This window comes from Helicoverpa zea, chromosome 17 (assembly GCF_022581195.2).
Source record: "Helicoverpa zea isolate HzStark_Cry1AcR chromosome 17, ilHelZeax1.1, whole genome shotgun sequence".
NCBI lineage: Eukaryota > Metazoa > Arthropoda > Insecta > Lepidoptera > Noctuidae > Helicoverpa > Helicoverpa zea.
The window spans coordinates 6,557,399-6,572,859 of NC_061468.1; the positions used below are offsets into that span (position 1 = coordinate 6,557,399).

Here is a 15,461-nt window from a genome sequence, read left to right on the forward strand (position 1 = left end):
GTTGAATCCGGTAGCGGTACAACCCTAGTAATGGCAGCCATTTTAGTTACGACTGCAGACTGACAGTAGGTGTGCACGTTTTTTTCGTGACATTTCCTGTCCCTTTATTTATATGTCAATGACCACCTCGCTCCTTTGACAAATTTGATGTATTTTATTTACCACAGATTTAGCACAGATGGAGCTACTTTAACCTTGGCTAAACAAAATTTCCATTTTTTTTTTCTTCCGAAGTTACTTATAAAGGTGTGATTTTCTGTGTAAAGATTAATAAAAGGCCGATCAACTAATATAAGTACAATATTCAAATGTACAGTTTTGACAAATAGATTGCGTGTCGTAATATTTTACATCTTGAATTCACAAAATTAATCATATCTTTTGATAGAGTGAATCGATTTCGATGAAACAAAAACTAAGTAATACCCCAAGTTACGTAGAGTTTTTGTATATAAGCATTGTCTGCATTTAATTCGTAGATTTTACGTGAATCCCGAACAAACAAACAGATAAACAGACAAACAGACAAAAATGACAAAAATGATGGAAATGGGTTCTGTTAGTTATCCTTTAACATGCTGGCTATTTTTTTTGTCAATTTCTTCAATGTACAAAAATTACTTTTCTACAGATTTATTATATGTATAGATAAATATCAAAAACTATCCTAGTAAAACAAACAACTACAAAGCGTCAAAAAATTCGTCCCCATCGCTGTCAACTGGGAGCGTGCCCAAGAGGCTGGCAGCATTACCTCGTTGGATCGCCATGCTGATTCTTTGTCCGAGGTAATAGCCAGCCTTCTGGTTACGAGAAGCGTCAACAATTGAAAACAAATTAATTCTAATGATATTTTTATTATTTACATAATTTATACAAAATAATATTTTGATCACAACTACGCTCATTTGTTTCCGACATCATAAAATCATCACGAACCATATTGAGTAGGCGTCATGCAAAATCACGGTATGCTTGCCTGCGGAAATTAGGTTAGTATTTTACTAAAAGTAATTGTGAATTGCACAGTATACCTGCCATAATCACAGTATTATGGCAGGTTTAAAGAATAGTGCATATGCAGGGAAATAAAAATGACTCCCCCTAATAACCACAAAGTGCGTAAGCTTGTACAAAGTATACAGTACATACTCGAAGCCATAAGTTTTTAATAAAAGATCGTTTTGTCAGCATCTTGCTTGCCAAATATGGTGTCCTGGTACCCATCTTCTCCGCGTATGAATTAACAACTGTTATGGTCAATGTTTTTCTAAATAGTGCACCAACGAGCTAGGCATAGCCTCGTGAGCTTTCTTCTGTTATCCATAGTATGTGGCAGATTCCCTCGCCCATCAATGATATTCGTTGGAGTTGCAGTTCGTGTCAGTAAAATCAGTGGGAATTGACCTTCTTCTGGATCCAGGACCTCAGTTAGTCTCAGTCAATCCCACCTGTACGGCAGTTTTGCCTCTTAGGGTCAAGGAAGATTAACACAGCCTTCGTTAAAGAAGTTTCCCATTATATCATTTATCACTATACGCACTTTTTGTAACATAAAAAGATAATTAAATAAAACTTATTTATGAAACGACATCGCGAGGCTAAAGCGCGGACCATTAGCAGTTCACAAGACTACATATATAACAATTGACGTCAGAATCTTAGAATCGGTATTGTTAATAACTACCGACAAATTAACATCGCTTGATTTATTGCTCTATGGAAAGTTCGGAATTTACAGTCAACTTCAGGTCTGTGGTAACAGTTTTATAGGAAAATCGTACCTATTACTATTGAGTTAAGATGCATGACAGTTACCACTGATGTGCGGTCTACCATACCTCTAGAAGGAATCGTTACAATTCAAGCTTTGATGGTAGTTCTAGGTATATTGAGGAATTTTATGACGTCAAAGAAAATGAAAATTGATGTTAGGCACTTTTATTACAGCAAGGAGTTGATATGTAAGTATCATCATTAAATTACAGGAAATAATAACGAACTACCTTTTTTAATTTACTACTTTAGCCTACATGCGGTTCTCGAAATCAGTGAATGTCTCTGTAGTGATGATAATATTTGTAAAAAGAAGTTTATTTTCAAGCCTATCAAATTTGTTTCTTCAATCATTAGTGATTATAATATTTGTATTTAGAGATGCTTGGACAGGTACTTTTTTTTTTAACGACGTCAAAAATCATCAAATGACCCCTCCCGCTGTGGGTTAGCAGCGGTGAGGGAGTGTCAGACTCTTACTGACTAAAAACCGTCGTGTTCCGTCATATAGTCCCCAGGCCGGCGAACAAATTTTTTTTTAATACATATACATTTAAGACTTTGTGAGTGTCTTCCTTATGATGAGTCCGACAAACTTTTCGAATGAGCAAATTTTGGTGCCGCTGCGTTTTTTAATGCTTGACTCCTGAAATTGTCGATATGACGTCACTATGGCTCTTCGTACATACACGTTTCATTTTTTGAGATTCGTTTAATAAAGTTAACTAGAGAATGGTGGTCAACTTGTCCGATAAAGATTGTGCTGCGTTTGGAGTGTCCACCATCCTGAAAATGTCGGTATGACGTCACTACGACTCTTCGTACATACACGTTTCATTTTTTGAGGTTTGTTTAATAAAGTTTACTAGACAATTGTGGTCAACTTGTCCGATAAAGATCATGCTGCGTTTGGAGTGTCCACCATCCGAAACATGTCGATATGACGTCACTGTGTCTCCGCATACATACATGTCCGTCAAATACAACAATGATAGATAATACTATTCTTATTGCAAATATCAACTTGTCCGATAAAGATCATGCTGCGTTTGGAGTGTCCACCATCCGAAACATGTCGATATGACGTCACTGTGTCTCCCCATACATACATGTCGGTCAAATACAACAATGATAGATAATACTATTCTTATTGCAAATATCGACTTGTCCGACAAATGTAGTGAGGCAAATAGTCAGTTCGACAAGAAAATGAGAAAAAAATATTACAATTGGAAGAAGTTCATTCTTTTTGTCAATTTCTGACTTAAATATTCACGTGCATTATTTAAGTATATTAAATTGGCATACTACTTACCAATTTTAATTACTATTTTAGAAAAAGTAGCCTGACTAAGACGTATTGTTGATAGTTTATATTATGTTAAGGAATAATATCCCACATCTATTAATGGACTATATATCAATCAAAAGGTCTTTTTAAGTGCAACATTTTGTCTCAACATACCACTTATCAATTCTTAGTATTTTAGAAGATATAGCCCAAATAAGGCGTATTATCGATAGGTTTTACTATGTTAGGGAATAATGTCCCACCTCTAGGTATGAACCATATGTCAATCGAAAGATCTTTTTAAGCGCTATATTCCGTCTTAACATACCACTTACCGATTCTTAGTATTTTGGAAGACAACTGACCTAAGGCATATTATTGATACTTTACATTGTGTTAAGGAATAACATCTCACTTGAAGTTATGAGCCATATTTCAATCAAAAGATCTTTTTAAGCGCAAGGTTGTATTAGCATAACTCCGACAAATTGTTAGTACTTTAAAAGCTAGAGCTTTTCTAAGAATATATTATCGGTAGGTTCTGTCAAGCTAATCCATTACTTCTTTAGTAACAAATTATATATTATTTGAAAAACCTTTCCAAATGAAACATTTCGTGTTAACATACTTCCGATAAATTGTTAGTAGTTTAGAAGCTAGAGCTTATTTAAAATTATAATTATTGATAGATGTTTTCAATTAAATAAATCCCATTTCTAGTAATGAGTTATACATCATTCAAAAGACGTTTTTAAATGCAACATTTCATATTAAAAAAACTTCGGCGAATTGTTAGTATTTCAGAAGCTAGAGCTTATATAAGATTATTTTATCGATAGGTGTTTTCAAGTTAATAAATCCCTCCTGTAGTAATGATACATATATCATTCGAAACGACTTTCTAAATGCAACATTTACTATTAACATACTTCACACCAATTGTCAGTACTTTATACCAAATCTTAAAATATATCTATATTTTCCGGACGGTGGACACTCCATATGCAGCATGATCTTTGTCGGACAAGCTTACCACAATTTTCTAGTTAACTTTATTAAACAAATCTCAAAAAATGAAACAGGTATGTACGAAGAGTCGTAGTGACGTCATACCGACATTTTCAGGATGGTTGACACTCCAAACGCAGCACGATCTTTATCGGACAAGTTGACCACCATTTTCTAGTTAACTTTGTTAAACGAATCTCAAAAAATGAAACAGGTATGTACGATTAGTCATAGTGACGTCATATCGACATTTTCAGGATGGTGGACACTCCAAACGCAGCACGATCTTTATCGGACAAGTTGACCACCATTCTCTAGTTAACTTTATTAAACGAATCTCAAAAGATGAAACGTGTATGTGCGAAGAGCCATAGTGACGTCATATCGACAATTTCAGGAGTCAAGCATTAAAAAACGCAGCGGCACCAAAATTTGCGCATTCGAAAAGTTTGTCGGACTCATCGTAAGGAAGGCACTCACAAAGCCTTAAATGTATATGTATCAAAAAAAAATTTGTTCGCCGGCCTGGGGACTAATAGGCCTTTTATGTACCAAGGCCGCGGTATGTCTTTCGAACAACCTGTAGCTCGAACAACCCGCAGCCTTGGACAGGCACTCAATTATCATTTTCCACCTCTCACATCGTGTAAATGCAATTCATTTGAATGAATGGCAAAAGTGTATGTGTAAAAGGGTAAGTACTTATATGGTAGAATAAATAGGTCCTGAAAATGAAAATAAAGTTTATTTTCCAGCCTATCAAATCTTTTTCTTTAATTAATTATGGTTTTAACTCTAACCTAACTTATTGTAGGTGCATAAAACACTTAAGTTATTTCTAACTCTAATAAGTATCGGGACACTTCCACACACGGTCGGTTAGCCTCGTATATGTTTTGGGCATGAACATCGATATAGACGGATACAGTGGAAGAAGATGACCAAAGAAACGATGGATGGATTCTATAAAAATCGATATTAGAAAGAATGTTACTTGACGGAAGAAGAGTGTGGAAGGAGAACATGCTGCGCCGACCCCAAATAAAAGGGCTGGAATAAGGGCAGGAGCATGATGGTCGGTTAGCCTTATAGTAAGCTATTGATAAGCATGTGTTTCGAGTGTTAACACTACTGTTAAACTACGTAAACTTACATTTATTTCTAAATAGATATATATTAAAACATCCAAATCACAGCCAACAAATACGTTCCTGACATAAATGTTGACCAGGAATCGAACCAGTGACTACTGTATTAAGGATACCAATTTATTGGTCTATGTAAGTAGAAGTACCAGCTACCTAATTAATATGTGACCCTATTTTCAACTTATTTGTTATGTAGCTGAGACGTCAATTTTCCTAGAAACATATTTATTTAACCTCGACTAAGGAATGATTGACCGAGAAAATTAATAAGATGACAAGGTAATAAGACTTGCAGGCATTGAAGATTTCTTGGAATTTACCTCAACAAAACTTCAACAATTTTAAACAAAACTTAATTTTTATCATCCTCCGAGCCTTTTTCCCAACTACGTTGGGGTCGGCTTCCAGTCTATCCCGATGTAGCTGAGTACCAGTGCTTTACACGGAGCGACTGCCTATCTGACCTCCTCAACCCAGTTACCCGGACAATTAACTTAATTTTATTGAAACTCACATATGAAGATAAACGGAATTTTATCTGCTCTCATATGACACCTGACCAATACATTAATTCAAAAGTATCATTATTAGCCATCTATTAATAACTCTAAAGCTGGAACTGAAAGGTAAAAAAATCATAGACATTGGTCCCTAGTGAAAACACGCATCACATCAATTATAAATTACACTAGTGTGTGTGTGTATCCCTACTAGTGTGATGTTTCTAAGCCTATTCACGTGCGTAGTTTTTGTCGCATTACCCATAAGTTTAATGGTATATAAATGCGGACAAATCCGATGGAAGTTGTAGATCACCAACAGTATCTGTTCAGTGAAGTTACGTCTCTAACAAACAGGTGGTTATTGTTTTATATTAATTAATATATTCATATTTTCTAACAGTTGAGTGTTGTTAACTGTGTGGGTTAAAGTGTGTTGACAAATATCTAAACATATGCCCAATACTGAAGTAGTTGTTCTTGTTTGGAGATTTTTTGAATAGAAGTACTAGCTAGTATAATTTGACTAAGGGTAGCAAAAACCCTAAACTATTGAATTGCTTATTGACCATGATTAAATTATATCTTTCCAGCATCAACATGAACTCCTTGATCGTATTCTGCGTGTTGTCTCTGGCCGCTTTGACCATCGCGCATCCTGACGGCGCCACATACACGGACAAGTATGACAACGTAGACCTGGACGAGATCCTCGGCAACCGTCGCCTGATGGTGCCTTACATCAAGTGCATGCTCGACCAGGGCAAGTGTGCCCCTGACGCCAAGGAACTCAAGGGTAAGTGTCGAAACACCACCAGAATTCTAATAGTCCTCATCATTATCAGCCATAGTCATTTACAGTCCATAGTCTTAGTTGTCAGCTTATCCTGTACCTACTGGTTCAATGTAAGAGATAGGCCTCCCCATCTCAAACTTTTTAGTTTAAATGAAATTCATAGATTTTAAACACGTAAATAAGCCAAATGCTCCAACTTCTGCAACCGAACGAATCCTTTTCTTATATTATTTGCTATATGACCAATAGAAACTTCAGAATGGAATTCTGAAATTTCTTTACAGAACACATCAAGGAAGCTCTCGAGAACGAGTGCGGCAAATGTACCGAGGCCCAGAAGAAGGGAACCCGCCGCGTCATCGGTCACCTGATCAACCACGAGGCTGACTTCTGGAACGAGCTGACTGCCAAGTACGACCCTGAGAGGAAGTACACCACCAAGTACGAGAAGGAGCTCAAAGAAGTCAAGGCTTAAGTGATCACTGACGACCGTTTAGTTTCAATTTGATATCCAATATTGTGATTTTAGTATGTAAATAAAAACGATTATCCAAACTTCTTGTATTTCCACTTATTGTTGGTAAGGAACCTATATCTAGACTTTGTGTAGCAATCCACTATCTGTTATAAGCTGGAGTGTATCAATCATATTAACTCTATAATACAGATTAATTTAAAACAATTGTACATTTCAAATTCTGAAATCAAATTATGTCAGTTGCAAAGTATATGTCACCGTAAGATTACAAACATCGTTAGATTACAATCTATCTCGAGAGATTGTAAACTGTCGAATTATTGTAAACCGTAACACCTGATTGCAATTTAACGCATTATTTTTCGCTATATTATAATCTATCGATGAGAAATTGTCAAATTGTCAACTGTCCGAAAGCTCTCCCTGATTGGTCAGTCTTTTTGTAAGATCGAGAGCGATGTAGAGCGGTCAAATTGTCAACTGGCGTAGAACGGAATGCATCTTGCGCGCTGATTGGTAGAACGTCAAAAAAGACAATGTTCTTTGCTACTCCCGGTGTCACAGCTCTTTGACGTGCAAAAATAAGTGACGGTTTAATTTTTTATAAAATCAAAAATTGTACTTAATTTTTAAGACTCAAATTACACACAATTAAAAATTGTATTAAAAATTGAAGTTAGTGACGAAAACGAATCGCTGCAAAACCGACTCCACGTAGTCTTGTCTGCCCTACCCCTAGAGTGCAATTCAAAACCGCGTAGGCGCGGAGGGGCGAGGCGGCCTGCGAGCTGAGGCGCAGGTAGTTTCAGCGCTCGCCGCCGCGGCTGAGGCTGGCCGGCAGAGCCGGCCAGTAAGCCGAAGCTGCGGTGGTGAGCGTGAAAACCATCTGCGACGATAAGCTCGCATGGGACCGCCGGAGCCCCGCAGCGCCGGAGCCGTGACAGAAGTTATGCTTGCTGCATGTTGCATGCTTACTTCCATGCTGGGTCAATTAATATGGGATGTGTTATATTTTAAACAAAAAACTCAGTAGGTACGAGTTAAAAAATTAGAAGGTAAATAAATATTTTTATGATGTCATTTAATAGTATTTAAGAAGTTTACTGTTAGAATGCATGCTACAAATTTAGATGCAAAAAAATAACCATCATGCTGAGTTGTATTTAGAGTGGAAGATAACTCGTGGCTAAGATAGTATTATTTAGATGCTCGACGCTTTATTAATTGTGGCTGACTTAGTAATTTAGAAGGCAACATACATTTTTGGGGGCGAATAATGATATTAAAAAGAAGCCTGTTTAATTAGCACCCCTTTTATTTTATTTTTAAATATTAGTTTGTATTTGAAGACAAAATACCTAACTGTATTTTTATAAGAGTTATTTTTATATAAATTTAATACTTGAAGAATTTTTGAAGAGCATTTATTTTATTTAACTGACACCTCTATTTCATTCCTAACTCTACGGGAACTCCATGGGAACAGAACGGCTGGTCGTGATTGGTCGATCTTACAAAAAGACTGACCAATCAGAGAGAGCTTTCGGACAGTTGACAATTTGACAATTTCTCATCGATAGATTATAATATAGCGAAAAATAATGCGTTAAATTGCAATCAGATGTTACGGTTCACAATAATTCGACAGTTTACAATCTCTCGAGATAGATTGTAATCTAACGATGTTTGTAATCTTACGGTAACATATATATCTCTTAAAAACTGCCTCAAACTAGTTTTTTCAAAACTATCTTGTGAGAAGCAAAAACAATGAGAAACTGCCTACTTTAATTTTTTAGGGCTGTAGAAAACAAGGCCATAAGAGCCCGTAACATTTTAATGGTTATTTTTAATGATATATTAGGAATCTTTATTTGAGTCAACTTACGAATCGAATAAGAATCCAGACAAATACAGAGGAGCGCTGTATACATTTCCATTGCCGTACCTAGGTAGGTACTAGGTATTACTCCAGTAGATGGCCATTTGGTAGAGCTGGTGGTAGAATTTATTATCAAAAAATCAAATCTAAAATATAAAAGTAAGTAGGCAAGTAGATAGTAATAATAGGTTGTAGAAATGCTTATAATCATATGTGTGGCTACTTATATCTCGATATGAGGAACAATTTTTCTCGAAGGGTGTCGTGTTGGGGGAGCGGGAGGTTACGCGACACGACACAGTGCAACACGAGACCACCTGCTCGTGTCAAAATATATTTTTCAGTTGTTCTAATTTTTGTATGTATCAGTTTATTATTTATGTATTATATTTTCTATGAGGTTTAGTAGCCTGAAATAAAGTAACAAATAAATATCAGCAATCATTAAATTAAGGTGAGCTGAAAAAGTTCAATCTAAAGAAACTTGACACCCTGACTTTAATAGTAAACAAAAACTTATAAAACACGCATATAAAAAGGTACAGTTCACAAGTAATTACACTGTGTAAACAACATAATAACTAGTCATATTTATCATTAGTTTGCGAACAAAAACTTGATCACTAGCGCCAGAAATTAACGCAGATCAAAGATCAAATTACGTACGTAGATAAATAATGCTATGATGATTTATTACGTACATTGCATTTGCTTGTAGTTTCACTTCTGTACACTGCTGATTTGGTCTCTAAATATAAATAAACAAAAACAGATCCTTATTATTCATCCTCCGAGCCTTTTTTTCCCAACTATGTTGGGGTCGGCTTCCAGTCTAACCGAATGTAGCTGAGTACCAGTGCTTTACAAAGAGCGACTGCCCTATCTGACGCTATCAACCCAGTTACCCGGGCAACCCAATACTCCTTGATTAAAATGGTGTCAGACTTACTGGCTTCTGACTACCCGTAACGACTGCCAGGGATTTTATTGACAGCCTTATTATTGTTATCCTTCAATAATATGCTCTCAATAATATTCTCTACGCTTCAAACCACTTACCTATGTAACCTTTCCAATTCATTTGGAAAAACGTTCCATTTATAATAAATCACCAGTTTTTTTTTCTTTTGTGGAATCTACAAGGAAATGCCACATAAATAGCTGCGAACGAATCTTCTACTCAGTATATGAAAAATGTTTAATGTAATCATCATCAGACTTTTTATCGTCGCTCTATTGGGCATAGACTTCCTCTCACACAAAGAAGGATTGAGCGTTAATCACCACGCTTGCTCAATGCGGGTTGGTGATCATAGACATTATAGTCCAGGTTTCCTCGAGATATTCCCTTCAGCTTTTACCTCCTATTCCTTTCCCTTCACCACCTGAGAGTACATACAAACTTATAAAAGTTGCGTTGACACTTGACTGACCTGGAATCAAACACACTCATACTCGAGAGGTTGGTTCTTTACCCACTAGGCCACTACCTCTTCCATGTTTAGTGTAATAAAATAATCCTAACGTCAGTCATAATCAGATCATCCAGTGGAAAAAGACAAGAAGACATTTTGTGGTTTTAAGATCGATGGGTAAAAAACTGTTGATGTTATGGTTTGAAACGAAACTACTGGAAATACCAACAATGTTGGAAACACAGAAACTCGTTCATAATTTTTATCACGAATGTTTTTTTACTGTTCTAGTTACGGGAGAAAAAATATTTTATGAATGGTAATAATGATTGTTCTTAATGATCATTATAACTTGTGGTGTACGTCCGCAGATTATAATTTGATTGAGTTTTTATTATTTAGATTAGGAAGTGTTGTGGTTTTAAATTATGATTACCAACAGTAGACAACATAACATTCAATTATATGAAACTGTAGGGTATTCAATTATAACCAATTAACTGCCCAATTAGTAGTTGGGCAACGAGAAGCTTTATTAAGCAATTTAATATAGAATCAATACGTACACAAGAATATTTTTTTAAAGAGAATTTGTAACCCTAGAAGAACGAGGGGTATTAGGTACAGACGCCAGCACATCAGGCTATTCTTATTTGTAATAAAAACATTAAATCTTATACATAGGTTAGTATTGAAGTTAAAAATCCATTAAAGGAAAACATTGTGGCGTTTGTACATGAGGAAGTAACATGAAAAGATGATAAAAAAGTTACATGGGAGAAGGATCGCGGCTAGGTACTTGAAGAAGTTCCTTTAGATTTGAATAAATCGCGAGGAACAGCTATTTAGGAAATAATATAAGACAACGCTTGACAGACCATTGTTGACTGTCGCTAAAAGATGTGCCTATTTACTTTTTTAAAACCTGCTCTACAAGTAAAGGTGAACGGCCAAATGAGCGACTACCTTGAATCTTGGGCCTTGTAGTCGTAAGCACAGACAATGTTCATGTTTATCCTAGGTTCGGTTTCTGAGTCGAGAAAGTCACATTTGTTTTGTTTATGTGTATTTTCGAGTTGAGAATCATATGGGTAGCTTCAATAAGAAATCATAAACCAGATTTTAATAGGAAATGTGATTCGTACTTAATGACAGAAATTGCTACACTTCTGCACAGCTTGTTTACAAAATATGTACGATAATTGTTAATTTAAAAATCACACATCTTTTGGCCACTCATATTACCAATTAAAAATGCACTTAACTGCATTTAGTTTATTGCCAACATCTTTATCATAAAGTTCGTTTCTTAAAAGTTATCTGCATACAAAAATAAACAAACGTCACATATAGGAAACTAACTGAATAATCAAGTGTTCCTAGATTCGATATTTATTTATTCAAATTCTATATCTATAGAAAATCCCAAGAAACGAGTAACTATTTATGTTTGTGACGTAGATACTCAAGATCTGAGAAATTATAAACCTGTTGTCTCGGGATATGGGACCAATGTCCTAGACACTATATAAAAACCATTGGTCGAGCCATAGTCCATAAGTCGTGTGGTCAGCAACGAGTGATCTTGTCAACACATTTCTTTTTGAAAAAAAGTAAGTGAACAAAATATTTTCACCTTTTATTCGTAAATTTTATTTTTTTCCTTTTTTTATTAAAAAGTACAGTTATTAAAATAAAATAAATTTTTGGTTATCGAGCTTTTTATGTTTTAAAATAACTATCAAATTATCCAGCGGTTAGTGACTTCTAAAATCTATAATTAGCTTAAATCGGTTACGTTCAAAAGTTCGCTGTCCGCCCACTTTGACCGCAAGCTCCTTTACTTGACATAATGATGGGTATTAGATAATATTATCTACGTTAAAAAAACTATACAAAAAGCTAGCTACTTAAGTCGTGATATTTTTTGTTTAAGAGAAGTTTTTGTACATGCAGTTGACCATTTTATGATGGTGGGCATTTCCCTGTCATAGATGTTATTAGTTTCTGGAGGCGAGGGTCTTCTTGCGCCTGTACGACTGGCGCGAGGAGGCTCAGCGCCGGGGAGAAACCCCGTTGCCGCGGCAAGTTGTCGCGCAGCGGGCGGAGCTCCGGCGCGATCTCATGGTGGCCTGGAGGGAGCGACTGTCGCAACCCAGTGCAGGGCACGCCACCATCGTGGCGGTAAGTCCCCTCTTTGAGGAGTGGCTCGGGAGGAGTCACGGCGCCCTCACGTACCGCATGACGCAGGTCCTCACCGGACACGGTTGTTTCGGGAGGTACCTGCACCGCATCGGTCGTGAGGAGGCGCCCGGGTGTCACCATTGTGCGGACAGCCCCGAGGACACGGTGGACCACACAGTCCAGGTGTGCCCCGCATGGGAAGGGCACCGCCGGGTCCTCGTCGAGGCTTTGGGCGGCGGCGACCTCTCGCGTCCGGCCCTGGTTCAGGCCATGGTCCGGGGCGAGAGGGAATGGGATGCCGTCGCCTCCTTCTGCGAAGCGGTCATGCTCGAGAAGGAGGAGGCGGAACGCCAGAGAGTTCGCACCTCTCATCCCGGCCGCCGCGCTGGACCAGGTAGACACCATGGGCGCCGGGTGTCGCGAGATGACTCCCGGCCACCGTAGGCGTGGGTCTGTGGGCGGTGAGTTCGGGTGGCTCATCGTCCCTCTGTCTTTCTAGACGACAGACCCGTGTCGACGGCGCGCGTTGTTCCACGCGCTCCTCAAAGAGATGTCAGCAACCCCAGCGGGGCCCAGCAGGGCCAAGGCCTGCCGGGGCTGCGGGTTGTTCGAAAGAGATACCGCGGCCCTGGTACATAAAAGGCCTATGACGGAACACGACGATTTTAGTCAGTAAGAGTCTGACACTCCCTCACCGCTGCTAACCCACAGCGGGAGGGGTCATTTGATGATTTTACGTCGCTAAAAAAAAAAAAAAAAAAAAAAGATGTTATTAGTTTGAATACTAGTTTTTGCCTTCATAATCTACTCGTCTAAAAAGTCTTTCATTTTAAAATAAAATATTTCTTTAAAAATAATTAATATACTTGGTGGTAACCCGGCGTGTAAACACTTCTTAAATGTTAGTTTTTTTGGATTTTTTGTCTGAACATTTTAACTGCTTAACTTGTACATAACTTTAAAAACAACTGAGTTAATTTTATGAAACGTATCATTTAAAAAGATAAACTGTACATTATATTCTAAAAAAGTTAACACTTAGGTTAATGTATAAAACGCATTTAAGAACCAACACTAGCAAATATTTTTGCTTCGAGAATTAATCAAACTAAAATACTTTTCTTTGCAGATTATTCAACATGAAAGCCGTATTCCTGTTATGCTTGGTCGTGGTGGCCGTCAGTGCTCGTCCTGAGGCCCAGTACACCAACAAATATGACAATGTCAATCTGGACGAGATCCTAGTAAACAAAAGACTGCTGGTGCCTTACATCAAGTGTGCTTTGGACCAGGGCAAGTGCTCGCCTGATGGCAGGGAACTTAAATGTAAGTAAAGATTTTTAGAGTGGTATTATTTTTATTAAAAAAAAAAATGGGATAAGGGCAGTACGATGATGATGATTATTTTTATAAAATAACTTGTGAGTAACTTTCCATACTTAACTTGAATCAGCACAACACACAAAAAATATGATATTAGAAATGTCTCCAATATAATTTTTGCAGGCATTTTATAATGTTTGATCACATATAATACAGATCATTAGATAGTACATTTGATGAAGTTTCAGTTTTTAACTTAATCAAGATATTACATAAGTGAAATAGCGCCGTAACTATAGTTTTTCTCTAAACCTGTCTTCGGTGTACGATTGTATTTAACGACTGACCAATTAAGCCCAATTAATGAACATAACAGTGTTCATAAATTAATAAAAAGGATTTCGACTAATTACTTCAAAACTGCCAGTCATTTTGATCTAAAAACGACAGACGTCATTCATGTAAATAATTGAAAAATCTGAATAAACTTAAGCATTAGAAAAACTTTGTAGTATTTTCCTAGTTCAGTTTATAAAGAGGCAACTGTCTTTGTTATTGCATCACTTCCTGTACCAGAAATTAACTAATTTTGTGTGTATCGTACGCAAAGGGCAGAATCAATCGACTACTATGTTATAGAGAAAGAAAGATCAAACGTCTCTTAGGATGCAATACCATCCCGAGAAAAAGGCAGTAGAAAACAATGTCTCATTCTGCATTCTCATTCACAGCTCACATCAGAGAGGCGTTAGAGAACTACTGCGCCAAGTGCACTCCAGTCCAGCAAGATGGAACTCGCCGCGTCATCGCTCACCTCATCAACCACGAACCAGACTACTGGAGGCAGCTCTCCGTCAAATACGATCGCGACGGTAAATTCGCCGTCAAATACGAAAAAGAACTTAGAACCATTGCTTAAAAATGCTTCCAAATTCAAAAAGACTGTTTATTTAATAGTGAATGAATGAATGGGTCATGTAATAAAAAAAATATTTTAAAGAGTACTCCATTGTTTTCCTTAACCAATGATTCCTGTGCAGGTTATTTTTTTAATACTTGAAAGCAAGTTTAGCATCACCTTCACAAGTTTGCCTTCACTCGACTTCCTTACTGAGGGAATTTTAATATTGTATTTGTTTATATTATAATGTCTTACGAGAAGCACTTTATAGAGGCCTAGCTTGAATATTGTGAGGTCAAAATGTAGGAAACTGTTTAGATGTGGATAACTAGATTCTAGACCTAGTTTGCAAGGTTTATGACTTCCACAGAAGAGTAAAAATACATTTATATTCTAAAAGTTGAATTAGCAAAGCCTTAAAGTTTTAGCCATGTAAAATTTGGGTTTATATAAAATACTACCTTAAACCTTGTGGAAACAACGATAAAACTAGTCTTCTCAGTTGTCATACATTAAAAAAAAACCCATGTTAAAAGGAGGCGAAGTAAGTGAGGCTGTAGCTTAGAAACAGCTGTGTATACTGATTTATATTATGATAGGCTGTTTAATCGACAGCCAAGAAGGGTCACATTTTTATAGAATTTTCTACATTCGGTAATATAGTGAGGTAGGTAGTAAAACGAGTAGCCTATGTTTTCGAAAGCACCACAAAGGATTTATTTGTCCAAGTAAAGCAATCACTTGAACAGCTTCTTATAT

General features: G+C 36.9%; 2 protein-coding genes across 3 annotated transcripts; both read left to right on the forward strand.

Moving 5' to 3' along the window:
• Nucleotides 1-5,918: 5,918 nt before the first annotated feature.
• On the forward strand, nucleotides 5,919-7,074 carry LOC124638421 (allergen Tha p 1-like). Of its 2 annotated transcripts, none has more exons than XM_047175380.1 (3): nucleotides 5,919-6,080; nucleotides 6,317-6,519; nucleotides 6,778-7,074. In XM_047175380.1, the coding sequence occupies exons 1-3, from the start codon at nucleotides 6,007-6,009 to the stop codon at nucleotides 6,888-6,890; spliced, it is 390 nt and encodes a 129-aa protein (XP_047031336.1). In that variant the 5' UTR covers nucleotides 5,919-6,006; the 3' UTR covers nucleotides 6,891-7,074. The 2 variants fall into 2 exon arrangements, with proteins under 2 accessions (XP_047031336.1, XP_047031335.1); XM_047175379.1 differs by having other exon boundaries at nucleotides 5,920-6,080; nucleotides 6,804-7,074.
• A 4,682-nt stretch (nucleotides 7,075-11,756) lies between these two features.
• Nucleotides 11,757-14,805, forward strand: LOC124638428 (allergen Tha p 1-like). The gene is made up of 3 exons (XM_047175391.1): nucleotides 11,757-11,907; nucleotides 13,608-13,804; nucleotides 14,533-14,805. The coding sequence occupies exons 2-3, from the start codon at nucleotides 13,618-13,620 to the stop codon at nucleotides 14,718-14,720; spliced, it is 375 nt and encodes a 124-aa protein (XP_047031347.1). The 5' UTR covers nucleotides 11,757-11,907; nucleotides 13,608-13,617; the 3' UTR covers nucleotides 14,721-14,805.
• Nucleotides 14,806-15,461: the final 656 nt, after the last annotated feature.